Genomic DNA, 19904 nt, shown 5'->3' with positions numbered 1-19904 from the left:
ACCAGGTCGTCTGCTGCTCATCCTCACGTATGAGCAGGACCCTGTGGCCCAGCTACCTTCCTCCCAGCCCCGCCGCCTCGTTGGCCTAGCCAGGGCGGCCAGCGCAGGCCCCAGGGCGGCTCTGCAGAACCTCAGGCCTCTCCTGTGAGTGAGGACTCTCCCAGCTGGGGGGCAGCACACTGACCAGCTGAATGTGTGTTGAGGGGCAGGGGCCCTGCCCCCAGTTCCTCTAGACCTGTGGTTCTCAACTCTTCTAACGCCACAGATATCTACATTACCATTCAGAACCGCAGCAAAATTACAGTTATGAAGTCGCAACAAAAATAATGTTATGGTTGGGGGGTCGCCACAATGTGAGGAGCTGTATGAAGGCTGAGAACCACTGCCCTGGACCCTCTCGGCCCAGGAGCCCCAAGGACTCCCCAGCAGAGACAGGCCGAGTCCATCCGGGGTGAATCCGCCACTTTAATGTCTTCAGAGAGCTCCCAGGGAGGTGGCTGAGGCTGCCAGGAGGGGGAGCAGGGGCACCGGGGTCAGCGGGCGGGGGACAGACAGTCAGACAATCCAGGGAGACGGGTGTCCTCGGATGACCGCTCAGGAGCAGGTGCTGAGCCACCAGAAGAGGCTGCCCCGCCTCTGACGGGCAGAAGCACAGAGGGAGACGGGAGGCCCGGCTCTGGGACCAGGCCCCTCTGCAGGTGGGTCTCCCCGGGAGGTGGTCAGCCTGGGGCCTGCCCTGGTGTCTCTGAGTCCGTGAGCTTGCGGAGGGTGGAAGGGGGAGAGGGACGGTGGCTCCCACTGCGGGCAGGTCCACGGAGGCACGAAGTGGTCCACGGGAGTGCCAGCCTCGCCCCCAGCCTCCCCACCCCGTGCCCGCCCCGAAGGGTTGGGAGGCCCAGCCTGACCCCACGTCCGGAGACGCCCGAGCTGCCCGCAGGCGAGGCGGCGGGTCCCGGCTGGGGCCTCAGTTATAGAACACCTCGTCCTCCGAGAGGGAGCCGCTGTCCACCGAGGGGAGGGAGCCCTGCAGGCCCCCCGGCAGCCGGGGCCGGTGCTGCTGCTCGGGGCTGGGGGGCTGGGGGGCAGCAGCCGAGATGGGGGGCTCCTCAGGTGAGGGCCAGCCGTCAGGGCAGAGGCCGGGGGAGGAGAAGGCCAGCAGACTGTCGTCCCGCGAGGGGCCGCTCAGAAGACTGTCCTGAAGGTAGACGCTGTCCAGGTCTGGAAAACCAACGGGCGGCGGGGGTGAGGGTTAGTCTGGGACCCGCTCCTCAGCCTCCCCTGGGGTGTGAGGGTGGGCAGGAGGTGGAAGACCGGCCTCCAAACCCTGCTTTGTCACTGCCACGCTGTGTGACCTCAGGCCCGTCCCGGAACCTCTCTGAGCCGTTTCTCCCTGCGGCAGTGCTCGTAGTTAGGAGCAGGCTCTGCTTTGAGTCCTGCGCTCTGAGAACTGGGACTACCGACCAGTGTTCTCCCTGAGCCTCCGGCCCGCCAGCCAGAGGAGGGTTAATGAGATAACAGGTATGTTGGCTTCACCCAGGACCCAGGCTTGTGGAAGCCCTCAGTAGTGCCCTGGGTTCCAGCACAGAAAGCTCTTAATTCACATTATTTATTATTATTATTATTATTATTATTATTATTATTACTGTTTTCTCCTTGGCCATGGGCAGGGCACCCCTTGGCTATGGGCAGAGCAAGGATCACCAACCCCATTTTTCAGATGAAGAAACTGAGCCCGAGGGGAGAAAGGCTTATCTGAGGTCACAGTGTTTGGGTGACAGGGCGGCGTGCGGCGCCAGCTCTGCCCCTGTCCTCCGGCCCCCCCCCACCCCCGTGCCCGCTGGCGGTACCCTGCAGCTGGATAGCGTCCTGGGGGCTGTTCTCGGGGTGCAGCTCCTCGGCGTCCAGCGAGGACCAGGCGCTCAGGGTGGCCTCTGTGATGGCGAACTGCTCAGCGACCCCTGTGGGGACAGCGGGACCCGCTCAGAGAGGGCACAGCAGGGAGTGGGGGGGGCCTGGCACCCACAGCCAGCCGGGGGGAGGGGGCTGGGCTGTCCATGCAGGCCCTGTGATCAGAGTGCCCCCCGAGTGCTCCGGCCACCCCAGGCACTGCTCTCCCTGGAGACAATGCCCCCCTGGAGACACTGCGTCCCCTGTGGACCGGAGCCCTGGCCGCGCGGTCCGAGCCCCGCCCCCTGACCCCTGACCCCTGACCCCTGACCCCTGGCCACTGACCGGCAGCGAAGCGGGCCTCGCGCAGCTCGTCCGGGAGGCAGCAGTAGTGCTCGTCCTCGGCCGGCGACAGCTCCCAGCCCGCCCGCTGGGCCCGCCAGCCCTTCCACTCGATGAGGTGGGCCACGCGGCCCCGCGCCATGGCCGTGGGCTTCGTGATGTGGTCCTTGATGCTCTGCACCACCCCTGGGCGTGAGAGCAGCGAGTGACTGCCCCGCTCAGACCCCCCCAGCACCCTACCCCCCCGCGCAGGCCCATCGATGCCCCGTACCCCACACCCACCCAATGCCTGTACCCCACCCACCCATCCGATGCCCTGTACCCCACACCCACCCGATGCCCTGTACCCCACACCCACCTACTGCCTGTACCCCACACCCACCCAATGCCCCATACCCCACACCCACCCAATGCCCTGTACCTCAGACCCACCCAATGCCTGTACCCCACACCCACCGAATGCCTGTACCCCACATCCACCCAATGCCTGTACCCCACCCACCCAATGCCTGTACCCCACACCCACCCACTGCCTGTACCCCACACCCACCCACTGCCTGTACCCCACACCCACCCAATGCCCCGTACCCCACACCCACCCACTGCCCCGTACCCCACACCCACCCGATGCCCCGTACCCCACACCCACCCGATGCCCTGTACCACACACCCACCCGATGCCTGTACCCCACACCCACCCGATGCCTGTACCCCACACCCACCCACTGCCCCGTACCCCACACCCACCCACTGCCCCGTACCCCACACCCACCCAATGCCCCGTACCCCACACCCACCCAATGCCCCATACCCCACATCCACCCAATGCCCTGTACCCCACACCCACCCAATGCCCCGTACCCCACACCCACCCGATGTCCTGTACCCCACACCCACCCGATGCCCTGTACTCCACATCCATCTGATGCCCTGTACCCCACACCACCCAATGCTTGTACCCCACATCCACCCAATGCCCTGTACCCCACACCCACCCAATGCCCTGTACCCCACACCCACCCAATGCCTGTACCCCACACCCACCCAATGCCCTGTACCACACATCCACCCAATGCCTGTATCCCACATCCATCCAATGCCTGTACCCCACATCCACCCAATGCCTCGTACCCAAACAATGCTTGGCATCCTCAAAGTGCCATCCTCCACAACACCATGTACCTACCCGATTCCTATGCCCGGCCAGTGCCATGCCCTCTATGCCCTCCCCTCCTGGTGCCCTGCTCCCGGCCGGCGTTCCTGCCCCGGGGAGCTTACTGCCCAGCCTCACCTCACCCCTCATTTCTCTCCAGCCAAGTTCAGACCCTCTGCCCAAGATCTGCTCCAGCATCCACTCAAGACGCCCCCCACCCCTCCCCTTTTCCATGAATAAAGCTCCGAGAGAGCACCCCTGTGCCTGGGCAGTGCCAGCTCTGCAGGGTGAGACCCATGTGGGGCGCAGCAGGCAGGGAAGGCTTCCTGGAGGAGGGGGACTGGATCGGGGCTTTGAAGGAGGTTGGGTGAGACAGATCCAGGCTGTCTCAGAGAGGAGACGATGAAGGCCTGGAGGGGTCGGGTGTGGCTCCAGGGTTACCAGACTGGGGTGGCAGAGAGGCTGGGGCGCCTGCCAGGGGCCAGACCAGGGACTGAGAGCCAGGCTGAGGGCGCCGATGTCCTCCTGAGAGCAGTGGGAGCCACAGCAGGGCGATGGGCAGGAGGAGCGGGTTAGACTGGACTTGAGGAAGAGCATCCTAATTATAGGCTGAGGGTCTCAGGGTGGAGACAGGGGGACATTCGGGGCCACTGAAGGGATCCAGCAGGAGACGGGACAAGGGCAGGGCAGACGGGGGCGGGGGACGGGGGGCGCTGAGGGGTTCCTAGGAGTAGACATTGGATATGGATGGATGTGGAGCGGACAGGGAGGGTTGTCAAGAATGATTCAGCACCTCCTTTAACCAAGGCGGAGAGATCTGGGAGTCACCGGCTCCAGGGCCAGGACGTAAAGAGCAGTAACACTTAAGAAAGACAGTATCCCCCTGGCCGGTTTGGTTCGGTGGATGGAGCATCGGCCTGCGGACTGAAGGGTCCCAGGTTCAATTTGGTCAAGGGCACATGCCCAAGTGGTGGGCTGGATCCCCAGTAGGGGGCGCGCAGGAGGCAGCTGATCAATGGTTCTCTCTCATCATTGACGTTTCTGTGTCTCTCTTCCTCTCCCTTCCTCTGAAGTCAATGAAAATATATTAAAAATAAAAAAAGAAATAAAAGAAAGACAGTATCCACAAAGAAAAGGAGAGGAAAACCACAGGGAGGAGTGTGGGGAGGAGGGAGGGGAAGAGAGAGGGGAGAGCCCTCCCCCAAGGAGGGTGTGTTGGCAGGAGGAGGCTTTGGGAGGAGGTGTCTGAGTGGCCTCTGAAGGGCAGGGAGGTGGAGGGAAGGGGTTCAGGTGGAGGGAACAGCACAGGCTGATACGTGTGTGTGTGTGTGTGTGTGTGTGTGTGTGTGTGTGTGTAAGAAGGGGGCGGGGCGGGAGGAGGGCAGCAAGGGCCCGGGGGAGCTGGGGAGGCATGAGGGAGAAGGGACTAAGGAAAGGCCGACACAAGGTACACTGGGCAGAGTGGTGGCAAGGAGAGCGCTGAGAATGGCCCAGAAGGCTGTGCTGGGAGACAGGGCAGGTGCTGGGATGGCCCACGGAGACCCCGTTCCTGGCCTGCGTGCCCACCCCCACTGGCACACCTGCACCCTTCTCTGGAGACTCGCCCTTAGCTATGGCAGCTGCCTCACCCAGCGGTTCCCGAGGGGCGGGGTCCTCCCCAGGGGCAGCCGAGCCAGCCAACTGGCCTAAGTGCCAGACATTCTGCCTGCAATTCATGCTCTGGCTCCCGCGGATGGGGCTGGGGGAGGGGAGACGCCTGCCACCAGGCTTTGCCAGGCTCCTCCCCTGCCCTGCCCCGCTGCCCTCACTCCTACAGGCTGCCCTGGAGCAAGTCCCTCCGTAAGCCACTCCCACAGCAATCCCATCGGTGACAGGCAGATGCCATCCCTGCAGAGCGGGCTGGGAGGCCACACAGGGCACACACCTAAACCTGGACGGACCCCGCAGAGCTGATGGAGGCCCTGACAACCCCACCCATGGGGGCGGAATCCCGTCACTGCTCCCTGCAGACCCAGCTCCGGGAGCCCAGCATTTGGAAGATGGTGACTCCACGGGGCCACAATCCTTCCGGCTGCAATTCAGCTTTGCCCTCCCCATCCCCCCACCCCCACCCCCGCAAACACACACACACACACACACACACACTCACACACACACACACACACACACACACTCTAACACACACACACTTACACACACACACACACACACACACTCACACACATACACACACACTCTCACACACACTCACACACACACACTCACACACACACACACACACTCACACACACTCACACACACTCACACACACTCACACACACTCACACACACACACACTCACACACACTCACACACACACTCACACACATCACACACACTCACACACACACACTCACACACACTCACACACACTCCCACACACACTCACACACACACTCACACACACTCACACACACTCACACACACACACACTCACACACATCCACACACACACACGCACACTCTCACACACACACTCACACACGTACACTCACACACACACACACACTCACACACACTCACACACACACACTCACACACACTCACACACACTCACACACACACTCACACACACACTCACACACACTCACACATACTCACACACACACACACTCACACACACTCACACACACACACGCACACTCACACACACACTCACACACGTACACTCACACACACACACACACACACTCACACACACACACACACTCACACACACACACTCATACTCACTCACACACACACACACACACACACACACGCACAGCTAGTGTCAGGTGGCCGTGCAAACTCCCAGGGCAGGGAGGGCAGCGCCGCCTACCCACAAGGGACGAGGTGGCCAGGGCTGCCACGTGGTAGCTGCTGGAGCAGGATCTGGAGTCGGACAGGTAGCCGTTGGTCTGGAAGCATCTCTGCACAGGGTGGGGGAGGGGAGCAGGTGGGCAGAAGTCCCCCCACCACCCCCCCATTACCACCTCCCCAGGCTGCGGAGCGGTGGGCAGGGCCAGGGCGATCCTGCCAACACCCACAGGACCCTCCACCCTCCCCACTTTCCCCGCCACTTTCCCCGCCCTCCCCTCCCCCCGGCCCCAGGGCCGGCAGAACCAAATGCCCACGCTGGGCCCTGTGGAAGGAGGGCGATGGCTAGACTGGGGGGCGGGGGAGCGAGTGCACTGACCTGCCAAGGATCCCAACAGAAATCCATCTGTTTGTCCTAAAATAAAAGGAGGAAGAGGATCAGGAGGGCCGGGCACGGTGCCAGCAGGTGCCAGGCATCCTAGAGCTCAGGACGGGATGTGGGTCACCTTCTGGCTCCCTGAGGTGGGGGTCTGCCTGCTCCTGGGTCGTGCCCTGCTGCCCCCTGGCACGCAGAGAAAGAAGTGTGCGTGTGTGTTGGGAGGGGGGGGGAGGCAGTTGGTGCAGGGGGTGGATCAGACCTGGGTTCGAGTTCTGGCTCCGCCCCTTAGCCTGGGCATCCTCAGACTAAGGGCATAACATCTCAGAACCTCAGTTCCTTCACCTGCTAAACGGGACGATGCCATGTACCCCTCGGTCTCAGGGAAGCAGAAGTGAGATCACGGGCACACCATGCCTAGCACAGTGCCTAGCATGTGGCACGTGCTCCAAAAAAACAACAAAGAGGTCATTGTATCCATGGGTACGTTCAAGGTCATGACCTCTGGGGCAAGGGCAGAAATGATGCACCAGGATGTGAGGCCCCTCCCGAGATCTAAGAATCCCACTCCCTCTGTTCTCCTGTGCGGGCTGCTGAGGTGTCCTGGGCGTAACACAACTTGTATTTGCAGGGCTGAGCTAATGGGGGGGTGGGGGGTGGGGAAGGGTGGGGGGGGTAGGAAGCCCTTTTGGGTGGGGCTCTCTTTTCTAAACAAGCCTGGTCCAGTTCCCGAAATTTTCTAAATTTACCCCTGAGAGGACGAGGAGCCACATGTGGCCGGGAGGGGGGAGCTCCCTGTGGGAGCCGCAGGAACGGCCTAGGACCCAGAGAAGGCCGGGGGAAGGCGGGGTGCCACGTGACCAGTTTACCTTGCCGGTGACATAGTCCGGGATGAAGGCAGGCAGGCGGCTGGCGGGCAGTGGGCTCAGGGGGCCTGCGCCCGGGGGCATGGGGCAATCCTTGGGGACACCTGTGAAGAGATCTGGAAATAAGAGCAACAGGAGTGTCCTCCCAGAAGCCCGGCTAGGCCGGCCCTGAGAGGTGGGCGTGACTTTGTTAGCACCGTCATTGTTTTGTAGAAAACAGACCCAGAGCCTCCGCAGCCAGAGTCTGGCTGGTGCCCGTGGTGGGCACCATCCGCTTGTGACTCCATTTCCCCTCATTCTACGCCCACACGCTGGCATCTCTTGGCCGCAGGAGACCTCCAATTCAGGTACCAACTTCCACCGGCCCCCATGGCCTACCTCTCTCCTGCACAGCCTCTGAGCTCTTCGTCAACAATGCCCTTGACCCGTGACCCTCACACCTCTGCCCTGCTCTGTGCCTCCTCTTCCTCTGACAGGACTCTGCCAAGGGTCCCCCCACACGTCTCTAATCACCCCACCCGCCTTTCCTCCTCCAATCTCCGTCCCTGGCACCCACCTCCATCTCCGTGGCCGCCTGGGGTCCTCGGCCTGTCTCTCCAGTCCTTCCCCCCCATTCCTCGCTGAGATCCAGAGCCTTCAAAAAGCATCGCCCTCTCTCTTCACCTGGAAGCCCTGCCTGCATTGATGCTCACACCATCCACCATCTGCCTTTCCCGCCTGTGACAGACCTGTCCCCGATCCCCCTCCCCCCGGGGCTCTGCTCTCTCTCCGGGATGGTTGTGTCTCCCACTCCATCGAACTGGTCCACCCGTGTGGCACCTGCTTGATGCTCAGGGACTCGGGCCGGCATTCCGACTCCTCACCCAGGCCCTCACCTCCACTTCCCAGCCTCCCGTGTTCCCTCCACCGTGCCAAGCAGCTTCCCATGGGTGGCCCCCAGCCAAGCTCAGCAGTGGCTTCTCACTGGCCTCTAGGGGCTCCCAGGACACAGTCCATCCTTCCTCCCTCGGAGCCGCACCCTCCTCCTGGCTCCCTCCGCCTCCCGGGCGGCTCCTCTCAGTCCTTCCCTGCTCCGCCACAGCCCCTGCTCCATCCCGGGCCTTTCTGGCTCAGGGGGTGTGGCTGAGCCACATCCACAAATCCTAACAGGACTCCCAGGTCCCTGCATGGGTGCCCAACGGCACCGCAAGCAAACCGGGGCAAAGCAGGAGCCGCAGACCCCCGTTCCTCTTTCTCCACAATTTCAGAAAATGACGCAGGCTCCTCCCAGCTGAACCGACGAAATCTCCGCGGTGCGCGGAGTCCTGCCCTCCCTGTGCCCTGCCCCCAATCCACCTCAGCAACCACCTCCAGGAGGTGTGTCCCTGGCTGGGAGGCATCAGGCAGCCCCAGAGGCTGTGGTTCTGATGCTTGCACAGGTGCGGACAGGGGGAAGGGGTGGGCCTAGAGCCGGCTGGGGGACCTTTCCTCTGCTCAGGGCCACTGGGATATTTGTAACATCAACTCGAGGGCCATCCAAAATCACCAACTTAAAAACCAGCCTGCCGGATTTGGTCAAACATTGAATGAACTCACCCCTAAGGCCTTGCTAGGGCCAGACCATGGGCTGGGTGTTCCCCTCCCCTGCCTAGGAGGTAGCGTGGGTGCTCCAGCTGCCCCCCCCCATGTGTTTGGCTTCCAAGGGGTACACCTGTTGCTCCTTCTAGGTGGGCTGCCCTCAGGCGACTGGAGCTGAAATGATCTGAGAATTGATGCCTTCCCCACCCCCACCTGAGTGGCCCTTCGCCAGTGACCGCAAGTGCAGATCCCAGCACCTTTGTTTGGGCTCAGAATCAGGTCACGCCCTGCAGGATGACAGACACCCTTTCCCGGCTCCGGGTCCTCTGTCCTGACAGACACCCTTTCCCGGCTTCGGTCCTCCGGGTCTCGGCTGTACCCGGATCCCCGGGCCAGGGCCTGCTCCAGAGACAGCTGCGGGGGCTCCGGTGCCGCACTGCCCGGTTCAAATCCCAGGCCTGCCCTTTTCCAACTGTGAGGCCTTGAGCCACTGTTTTCCTCATCCGTGAAATGGGCAGCTGAGGGAGCTTGTTCTGGAGAACTGTCTATGAGGATCCCAAACGGATAACGAAGAGGCACGAGGGCCTGGCGATCTGAAAGCCGCAGCGGGCGGGGAACACAGACACCTTCTGCAAGGGCGCTGACGCAGGCTCTGCTGCCCCTGCCTCCACCACCCTCTCGCTCTGGCCGCCTATGAAACGAGGGAGGGGCTCCCCGACACCCGCAGAAGCTTGGGATGCCTGCGGAGGAGAGGCCAGCCCGGCCAGCGTGGCTCAGTGGCTGTCAATCTATGAACCAGGAGGTCACGGTTCGATTCCCAATCGGAGCATATGCTCATGTTGCGAGCTTAACCCCCAATGGGGGGTGTGCAGGAGGCAGCTAATCAATGATTCTCTCTCATCGATGTTTCTCTTTCTTTCTCTCTCTCCCTCTCCCTTCCTCTCTGAAATCAATAAAAGTATACTTAAAAAAAAAAAAAAGACACACAAAGGAGCCCTAACTGGTTTGGCTCAGTGGATAGAGCGCAGGCTTGCGGACTCAAGGGTCCCAGGTTCGATTCAGTCAAGGGCATGTACGTTGGTTGCAGGCACATCCCCTGTAGGGGGTATGCAGGAGGCAGCTGATTGATGTTTCTCTCTCATCCATGTTTCTAACTCTCCCTTCCTCTCTGTAAAAAATCAATAAAATATATTTTTAAAAACACACACAAGCCGAGACCGGTTTGGCTCAATGGATAGAGCGTCAGCTTGGGGACTGAAGGGACCCGGGTTTGATTCCGGTCAAGGGCATGTACCTTGGTTGCGGGCATATCCCCAGTGTGGGATGTGTAAGAGGCAGCTGATCGATGACTCTCTCTCATCGATGTTTCTAGCTCTCTATCTCTCTCCCTTCCTCTCTGTAAAAAATCAATAAAATATATTTTAAAAAAACAAAACACACACACACACACACACACACACAAAACAAAATAAAACAAAAACAAAGGAGAGACCAGCTTCTTACCCTCCCCTCCACTCCCTCACCCCCGTTGGATGTCCGCATAACTGGGAGGGATGGCTGCAGTGGGGCTGGGCGGGGCTGAATATGGTAACTTCCTGTGTGTGTATGAGGTCATGATGCAAAATGTGTCTATTCTTACAGGTTCCAGTCAGAAAGGTTAGGAAGTGACCTGCTTAAGGCTCCAGAGAGCACAAGCGGGCTGCCAAGTGCAGTTCAAGGTGGCACTGGCTCCAGGCTGCCTGGGGACTCTGAAAGGGGTGGGACAGTTCTAGGGCCCCTGGCCATCGCCTGAGCCACAGACACGGGAGCAGGAGGGCTGAGCACAGAGGAAGCTGGGAGGAGACGGCCAAGGCCTGGAGGAGACAAGACTTGAACAAGGTCATTCGTCAGAGAGGTGGTGGTGACGCGGAGGGCTCCGACCCCAGCCTCTCCCCGCCTTCCTGGCCCCACCTCAGGCGAGGGGCGGGCGCCTCTTGCCAAGGCTGCCATCTCCCCCTGAGGACTTTGGCCCCATGAGGGCCCAGGCCGGTTGCCATGGAGACATCAGGTAATGAACCAGCCCAGGGTGAAATCACAGGCTGCTCATGGCCCAGCTGGGACCACGGCCACGTCACCACCGGCAACTGGAAAAACACAGCATTTCATGGGGGTGGGGGCTGGGGCTCTGCCTGGGGGGCCCCCAGCCACAGTTCTCGTGGGCATCTCTCTCTCCCAAGGGAGCGAGGCGGGGGGGGGGGGATGACACCTCCTTCCTTTCTCAGTCCACACCCTAGTCTCCTGACCTCCAGCTCTGAGGCCCCTCCTCAGGCCTGCTTCCTCCCCACCTCCCCTGGCCATAGAAGCGACAGGCCTCTGGTTTCCATGGTAACGTGGAGGGGACCATTTTGATCCTCCAAGGAGAGGGGTGCCATGCAGCTGTCTCCTTCAGAAGACGAGCCTCTCCTCTGCTCACTCTTCCTGCCTCCCCACACCAGCACTTCGTCTGCTTCAGAGTCCAACCACCCAGCCGGTTCCTCCTGCTGTCTGACCTAAAGCTCTCCTGCTCCAACGCCCCCAGCCTGGGCTTCTCTGCTTGTTTCTGTGCTGAGTGCGCACCGTAACCGCCCGGACTCCTCACACCTGCTTCCGAGCCGTCCAGCCCCGTTAGCTGCTCGTTGGCACTCTGTGTCCGTGTCCCAGCCCATTCATCATCCTGGCTGCCGTCCGCCCCACCACAGAGGGAGGGCAGGACGGCCCCTGGTGAGCCCTGCTCCTTCCCAGCAGCCCAGAGAGGGTGAACCTCTTCTTGAAACCACACAGTAACTGGGCCGTGTGCAAAGCCCCTGGGGAAGCCCCTCCCCAGGCAGCCACTGGCTTCCCCTCTGAGCTGCTTGGGATCCCGGCAGCCGGAGGCATGGAGCAGTCCCTCCAGCCAGCCCCTCCCCAGGTGTGCACAGCCCGGCTGCCCTGTGCCAGGCTCTGGCCTTGGCTCCGAAGAGAACACAGTGGGCAAGGCATTTCCTTCACAGGTTTATGCCCCAGCTCTTCCGTGCCAGCTCCAGGGCCGTGGGCCTATGGCACAGCCTCTGTGAGCCTCGGGGTTCTCATCTGTGAAATGGGAACACTGACTCCTCTGGAAAGAGTGAGGATGGGGCACTGCCCACGGACGCACTCTACAAAGGACACCTGCTCTGTCTCCCCGCCCGCCCTTCCCCCTGCCCCCGCCCCAGACCTCACATCCTCTGTCTGGACCAGGAACAGATCTCGGTCACCACCACGCCTCTGGTCCTGCCCCCAGGGCTGAAGTTTGCCTTGGGGGCTCTGCAGAGGGAGGCCACCCAAGGTGAGCCCTCGGCCTCTCTGCTGGTGAGTCACTGCATGGCAGCAGGCCATCCTCCAAGCTGGCAGAGGCTCAGCCACGAGTACACAGAATGTCCCCCATTCCCCAGGACACTTATTTACAGGTCACTGGGGCCACCGTGGTAGCTTTATCAGTGGCTGGTGCAGCGCAGAGCTGCCGAAGGGGGTTCCTTTCCATGCCCAGCCAAGAGCTAACAGGCTCCTCTCCAGGACCCTCTAGACACCCCAGTTCCTTTCTTCTTCCGCGAACAGGAGTGCCTACTATGTGCCAGGTACTGGTCCCAGTGCCTGACATGAGTTAAGCCATTTAATCCTCTCCCAGCAACCAGGACATCAATACTGCTACCGTTCCACGTTAGAGATGAGAATCCTGAGATGCACATACCAAGTTAGTGACTGCTGAGGTCACAGAGCTAGTGTCGGTGAGCAGGGGTGTGACCTAGGCTGGCCGGCCCGGAGTCCGCACCCCTGACCTCTCACTGCTGCCTGGTGCTGAAGGGGGGTGGCTGTCCCAGGTGCAGCCTGTGCCTGGGGTTTAGGGTTTGACTGGGGCGGTCCGAGCACGAGGCTCCCATCCCCGGCCTGGCTCCAGGCTGCACATCTGGCTCAAGGAAGGGCTTGGAGTGGGAGGGCTGCTGTGAGCAGTTGGCGCAGGCCTGGGAACCAGGCTCTGAGGCGCTGAAGCCCCTGGAAGCAGGGCAGGCGCCGGCCCAGGACGGAGGGCTGGTGGTGTGGTGCAGAGCAAAGGGCCCAGGCTCTGAGCCAGCCGGTCTGGATTCAAGTCCTGCCTCTGCCTCTGCTATTTCTTTTTTCTTTTTTTAAAAAAATATATTTTACTGATTTTTTTACAGAGAGGAAGTGAGAGGGATAGAGAGTTAGAAACATCAATGAGAGAGAAACATCAATCAGCTGCCTCCTGCACACCCCCTACTGGGGATATGCCCGCAACCAACGTACATGCCCTTGACCTGAATCAAACCGGGGACCCTTGAGTCCATAGGCTGAAGCTCTAGCCACTGAGCAACACCAGTTTCGGCATGCCTCTGCTATTTCTTATACGCAGCCTCTGGGCCTCTCTGCTCAGTTTTCCCATCTGTAAAGTGGGAGCGTGTGCCCCTAAAAAGTGTGTTGGGCTTGAAAGATCCCAACCGGTACTTGGTACGCTGTAAGCACTCGGCATCAGTGACAAGTAGAGGGTGCACGGCCTCCAGGCAGTGGCTCGGCCACCCAGCGTCTCCGGGGCGATGGCTGAGGGTCCCCACCCCCTGTGGGAGGACCTGGGCCCCGTCCTGACGCTGTGTTGAGTGACCTTGGCAGGTGTCCCTTCTTCCCTGGCCTCTGAAGTGTGCTCGGCTGGCCTGCAGCTCAGAGCAAGTCCCCAGCTTCTGGCCTGGGGTGGCCAAGTGGTGGGGAGGGGACAGTCACCAAGGAAAACACCAGATCCCAGGTCTCCCAACCCCCAGAGACCGCCCAGAGCCGAGGTTTCTGGAGAGACATGGAGACCCCGTCATTCCTAAAGCACCCTAAGCACTCCTCCCTCTTAACACCACCTTCTGGCTGGACAGCGTGGCTCAGTGGTTGAGCATCGACCTATGAACCAGGAGGTCACAGTTGATTCCTGGTTGGGGTCATGCCCGGGTTTCGGGCTCAATCTCCAAGGCGGGACGTGCAGAAGCAGCAGATCAATGGTTCTCTCTCATCATTGATATTTCTCTCTCTCTCCTGCTCCCTTCCTCACTGAAATCAATAAAAATAAATTTCAAAATAAAAAAACATCTTCCCGCTCTGGCCAGGCTGTAAGTGCTGTGCTTGTCGACAACGGATGCCCATGTGTGTACTGTGCCTGGCGCACAGTAGGTGTCATGCTCGTATCAGCTTAATGATGAAGTGAGTGACCCTCACACAGCCCAACCCCCACCATGACCCCAGCCCGACACCCTCCTGAGACGTCCTGAGCACCTACTTGAACGTCCCACGTGGGCTGGTGAGCAGAGCCCCTTGGAGGCCACCGGATGAAGGCAGAGTGTTGTGTCCCCCAGACAAGGACAAGGCCCCCCTCCAGGGCCTGCCCAGCCCCTCCCCAGGCCCTGTTGACCCCTCTGCACCTGAAAAGGCGACTGGGGGTGATGCCCGGGTGGCAGCCCCTCGGCCCTGTGGGTGGGGTCAGTGGGTCTGGCCAGTCACCTCCACCCCAGCCCCGCCCCCTGCCACTGCCCCTGAAGACCGTGGTGGGCGAATGGCCGGTAAACCTCTCCTGAAGGCTGCCCGGCAGCTGCTGGAAAGCTGGTGGCAGGGAGGGTTCCAGAGGCCACCATGCCACCCTCCAGGGAAGCACACGCCCACTCCTGGTGCCCCTCGGGGAGCAGGGGCGAGGCCAGGCGGGGAGCCAGGGTGCCCGCTCAGGGTGGCCCCTAAAGCTCGGAGACAGAGACAGGCCCAGGGGCTCCATCCGCTGCCTCTGTCCCTTCCCGCCCCCTGACCAAGGCTGGCGGTGGGGGTGAGGACAGAGCCTCCTCCATAACCTGTTCACCTCCATCACCCCTGGATGCCTGTGGGGTGCAGGGACCCTGGGCAGGGGCGTGGGGAAGGGGGCAGACAGGGGTGCTGAGTCAGTAGGGCCTGTGTCTTGGGGGTGGGTGGGAGGGAGGGTGTTTGGTGCCCCCACCCCGAAGCCCCTCCAGCAGAGCCGGGAGCACCAGAAGCCTCCTGCCCCGCCCAGGCACCGGCAGGGGGTGTGTGGCTGCTGGGAAGGAAGCGGCCGGCGTCCGGCCACCTGCCGGGTGTGGGTCCAGCGGGGCTGGGGCTCGGGGACCTCCCTGCGCGCTCTCCGTGCTGCACCCCATCCTCCCACGCCCCGGCCCCGGGGGGTGCGGGGGGCGATCTCCTGGGGCTCGGAAGGCCGAGATGGGGATGCAGCTGGTCGGGATGTTCCCGGGAGCCGCCTCCGGGGCGCGGGGCCCGGACCCCCAACCCCCCAGCCGCGGCCGCTCACCTCGCGACACGCAGGAGCCCATCACGGGGCCGCGGGGCCGGGCCGCTGCGCCTCGGGAGCGTCGGGCCGCCGGGCGCTCATGTCTCCGCGGCCGGGGCTCGGGCGGCGCGGGCGGCGCGGAGGGGCCGGGCTCTGCGGGCTCCGCCGCCTCCCGCCGGGTCGTCCCGCCGCCGCCGCCGCCTCCACAGCCTGCACCGCCTCCTGCGCCGCCGCCGCCTCCGCCGCCGCCGCCGCCTCCCGCGCCCGCACCGTCCGCACCGTCCGCACCGCGTTGGGGGCGGGGCCGTGCCGCTCGCCCCGCCCGCCCCGCCCCGCGCACCTGTTGCCGCCGTCGGGCTGGGGCTGGGGGTGGGTGGGAGGGGGTGGGGTGGGGAATGTGAGGCGCACGGGCGGGGGCACAGGGGGCCCTCCCCTCGCTCCCCCGGGTGACCCCGCTGAAGGTCAGGGAGGGGCGTGGAGCGGGGATCGCCGGCCTCCGGACACAGCACAGCCATGTCCATCCGGCTGTCAGACCGGACTCAGCGCAGGGACCGCAGCTCCGGGACAGGCCCGTCGGAAGGGGAGAAAGGGGCTCAGGCTCACCCTCCGCAGTCAGACAGAGCCTGGCCTGAGGCCCCTTAGCGCGAGGGGTGCGGGCTAGGGTGGAGGTGGGGGCGTGGGAGGGGCAGGGTGCTGGTGGCAACACTCCACGGGGCCTCCCGCAGCGCTGAGAGGGGGCAGCCCCGCCTCCCTGGGCTTTGCTAGGACCCTGAGGACCCAGGCACAAGGGTGCTCTCAGCCCTGGTCCCCTGTCTGATGGGCGACAGTGTGAGTCTAATCCCACCCCCTCAGATGCCTCCACACGGACGCGCTCCCACACACGTACAGGCTCACACATGTGAATGCTTGCACAGCCACACACGTGTACACACACTCTAGTACACACCTCATACGAACAGCCGTACTCTCACATTTTTAAAAATATATTTTATTGATTTTTTACAGAGAGGAGGGGAAAGAGACAGAAACATGGATGAGAGAGAAACATTGATCAGCTGCCTCCTGCACACCCCCTACCAGGGATGTGACCGGAATCGAACCTGGGACCCTCCAGTCCACAGGCAGACGCTCTATCTACTGAGGCCTTACTCTCACCTTTAAACAGTCACACCCCCAGCCCCTCAGCAAACCTCCCTGGCCCCAGCTCTTCAGTGGCCACGCTCTCTCTCCCACATGCACCCACCCGAGTGCCAGGAAGGGCAGGCAATGGGTCCCTTTTACACAGGCCGGTGAGCAAGACAGGTTCGCTGGTTTCTTTCCCAAACCTGGTGAGGAGCCTGCAGGGCTTGAAGGATGAATAGGTTTGGAGGCAGGGGCATGGTTTGGACCCTGTCAGGGCAGGATCTGAACCCGTGGGGCCGCCAGGAGTGGAAGTGGGTATGGGACGGGGATGGGTGCTGCTCTTTCTCTCGTCCCGCAGCCCGGTGCCCTCTCTGCAGTAAGTCCCGGTGGAGGGTGGCCGTGGCCACGGGGTCAGCAGGCCTGGTAGGAATGTGGACTCAGCTCCCACAGGCTGTGTGTCCTTCGGCGAGTTGCTTCACTTCCCCGAACCTCCGTGTTTTCTTCTGCTCACTGGGGGCAAAGATCTCCCCTCACAGATTGCTGTAGGATTAATATGCTTCCAAAAGATTCGCACAGCCCTAGCCGGTTTGGCTCACTGGATAGAGCACATGTGTCAAACACAAGGCCCGCGGGCCAAATCCGTCTCGCCAGGCCTTGCAATGTGGCCCGCACTGCGCTGTCATCACTGCACTCCGCTGCGTTTCCATCACAATGACAGTTTATGACTGTTCAGTAAACCATTCGGCCCGCGATTTAGGCTGGATTTTAGATTTTGGCCCCTTCTCTGATTGAGTTCGACACCCCTAGGATAGAGCATTGGCCTTAGGATTGAAGGGTCCCAGGTTCGACTCCGGTCAAGGGCATGTACCTGAGTTGCGGGCACATCCCCAGTGGGGAGTGTGCAGGAGGCAGCTGATTGATGTTTCTCTCTCATCGATGTTTCTAACTCTCTGTCCCTCTCCCTTCCTCTCTGTAAAAAATCAATAAAATATATATTTTTAAAAATTGGCACAGCCGAAACCGGTTTGGCTCAGTGGACAGAGCATTGGTCTGCGGACTGAAGGTCCCAGGTTCGATTCCGGTCAAGGGCATGTACATTGGTTGCGGGTACATACCCGGTTTGGGGTATGCAGGAGGCAGCTGATCGATGTATCTCTCTCATCGATATTTCTAACTCTCTATCCCTTCCCTTCCTCCCTGTGAAAAATCAATAAAATATATATTTGTAAAAATTGGCACAGCCCTAACCAGTTTGGCTCAGTGGATAGAGCATCCATCCGCCTGTGGACTGAAGCATCTGGGTTTAATTCTGGTCAAGGGCACATGGCCGGGTTGTGGGCCCGATCCCCAGTAGGGGGCATGCAGGAGGCAGCTGATCAATGATTCTCTGTCATCATTGATGTTTCTCTCTCTCCCTCTTCTTTTCTCTCTGAAATCAATTTTTAAAAATATAAAATGGTTGGCACATACCATGTACTTAACTTAGGGTTAAAAATAAAAAATAGTGATTGAACAAGGTGTGATGACTTATGACCTCACCAAGCTTTCCCACACCCATGGGAAACCTGCAGAAACTCCCTTTAATGGATGTGTATGAAGCACCTACTATGTGCCCGTATGAGTCAGTACTGTATTTAGCTGGTGCTCAGGTACCCCATGCTCCGTCCCCACCGGAGCAGCCCCGCCTCCTGAGCCTGGCTGGGGAGGGATGGTCCTGAGGGGACAGTCTGCCCAGATCACCACAGGTGCCCAGTGCCCTGCGGGGCCGGCATGCGCCTGCCTGGCGTGGAGGAGGAAAGATGGGTCTGCCGGTGGCCAGGCTCCGGGTCCTGGGCTGCGAACCCCGGGCTGGGAGGCAGAGTGGCCTTGCTTTCTTCCTTCTGTGGAGGGACTCGGTCTGGCCTGGCCGGAGGGCTCTGACTCACCAGATGCAGGATGCTCGTCACCGCTGCCAGTGCTCCCAGCTGCCAGCCTGGCGGCTCTGGGGGCCGAGGGGACCAGGAGATGGACCCCTAAAGAGAGGATGGGACAGGTCACGGAGGAGAGAGAGGATGCTGGGGAGCTCACTGTGCCCCCTTCAGCCTAAGACAGGGACAGGTGGGTGAGGCTGGGCGGTGGCCCCACCCAAAGCCACTCAGTCACCCACTCAGAGGTGTCCCTGGGGGAAGGGGAGAGGTTCTGGCAATCCCGGCCTCTGGCATTCGTGCTGGTCATGTCCACATGGACTCGTCTCTCATTGCCCAGCCTGGTGCTCAGAGAGGGACAGGAGTTTGCCCAAGGGCAGACAGCAAATTGAGAGCAGAGTGGAGACAGAGCCCAGGTCTCCTGCCTGGCTGCCCAGCCCTAGCACTGGCCTGAGACTGGGCCACGCAGGGGTGGGCAGCTCCTCCTTGGATGCCCACAGTCACCTTCCCAGTCCTTGGAATTCTGCTGAAGCAGATGATTCCCAGACAGCTCAAGATGTGTGGTTGTCTTCCCCTGGGCAAGCCATCCTTCCTCAGCTCAGCCCATAGCTGGTCTGCCCTGACCTTCCCCTACCCTCCCCCAGCATGCTCCTTGCCCCACCCGCCCCACAGCGGACAGGAGAGAGAAGCCCTCTGGTGGGTGAAGGGGTCAGAGGAGAGAGTGCCCAAGCTGTGCCCTTCACACCCGAATCCCATTCTCCTGTCATGCTTTGGGGGATCCAGGCGGAGCCCCCAGTCCCGTGCTCTGCCCCCACTCTCCTGCCCAATAGCAGACATCGCCCTGAGTGCCCAGCCCCGAGCGGGGCAGTGGAGCGTGCAGAGCAGATGTTCGGCGTCTGATCGGAGAAAGATTAATCCACAGAGCCGTTCCCGTGAATCAGACTCAGCCGGGCCCGGGCAGTCCTGGGCAGGGGAGCGGTGGGGGGAGCCCTGGCATAAGGAACTCGGGTCACATGCCAGGGAAGCCTCCCACGCCAGCCCGCGCAGTGAGAGGAGAGCTGCAGCGGCATTTTGCAGGGGGAGTGGGATGTGCAGGCAGAGATGGTGGAGGGCTCCTCGTACACAGAGGCCGGAAGGCAGGGAAGTGGGGGGCGCCAGGGGACTGGCATATATGACATCGGGGGGGACCCGTGGGAGAGGGCGAGACTTCAGACAGGGACTGCCACCTCCAGGCCTCTAGCATCGCGGCACTGGCGTTTCCAGGAGAGGCAGAGCTGGGTGTGCAGAACAGGGTGGCGGCCAGACAGACCTGGGTTTGACTCCATACCTAGTAGAACAGTGTTTCCCAAAGTGTGGTACACGTGCCCCCAGGGGTACGGGAAGTTTGGTGGGGGTACGCGTTGCACCGGAGTTTGGTGGGGATATGCACTGCACCGTGCTTAACTGTGCCTAATTCTACGTTCTCATGAGTACGAAGGGTACTCAGCGTTACGAAAATTATATCATAGAAGGGGTACACGTATGTCAAAAGTTTGGGAAATCTGTAGGC

General features: G+C 61.3%; 1 protein-coding gene across 4 annotated transcripts; it reads right to left on the bottom strand.

Annotated features, from left to right (window-relative positions):
- Positions 1-449: 449 nt before the first annotated feature.
- On the bottom strand, positions 450-15528 carry FAM131C (family with sequence similarity 131 member C). Of its 4 annotated transcripts, none has more exons than XM_045585167.1 (8): positions 15351-15527; positions 7547-7578; positions 7466-7516; positions 6600-6635; positions 6243-6333; positions 2233-2415; positions 1848-1958; positions 450-1218 (listed from the first exon to the last, which is right to left on the bottom strand). In XM_045585167.1, exons 1-8 carry the CDS (start codon positions 15370-15372, stop codon positions 965-967), a joined length of 780 nt encoding a protein of 259 aa, XP_045441123.1. In that variant the 5' UTR covers positions 15373-15527; the 3' UTR covers positions 450-964. The 4 variants fall into 4 exon arrangements, with proteins under 4 accessions (XP_045441123.1, XP_045441124.1, XP_036303397.1 ...); XM_045585168.1 differs by having other exon boundaries at positions 7547-7566; XM_036447504.2 differs by having other exon boundaries at positions 7466-7578; positions 15351-15528.
- Positions 15529-19904: the final 4376 nt, after the last annotated feature.

This window comes from Pipistrellus kuhlii, unplaced genomic scaffold (genome assembly GCF_014108245.1).
Source record: "Pipistrellus kuhlii isolate mPipKuh1 unplaced genomic scaffold, mPipKuh1.p scaffold_m20_p_2, whole genome shotgun sequence".
In the NCBI taxonomy this organism is placed as follows: Eukaryota; Metazoa; Chordata; class Mammalia; order Chiroptera; family Vespertilionidae; genus Pipistrellus; species Pipistrellus kuhlii.
Note: the sequence above shows the minus strand (reverse complement) of the source record. Positions and strands in the feature narration are given on the sequence as shown.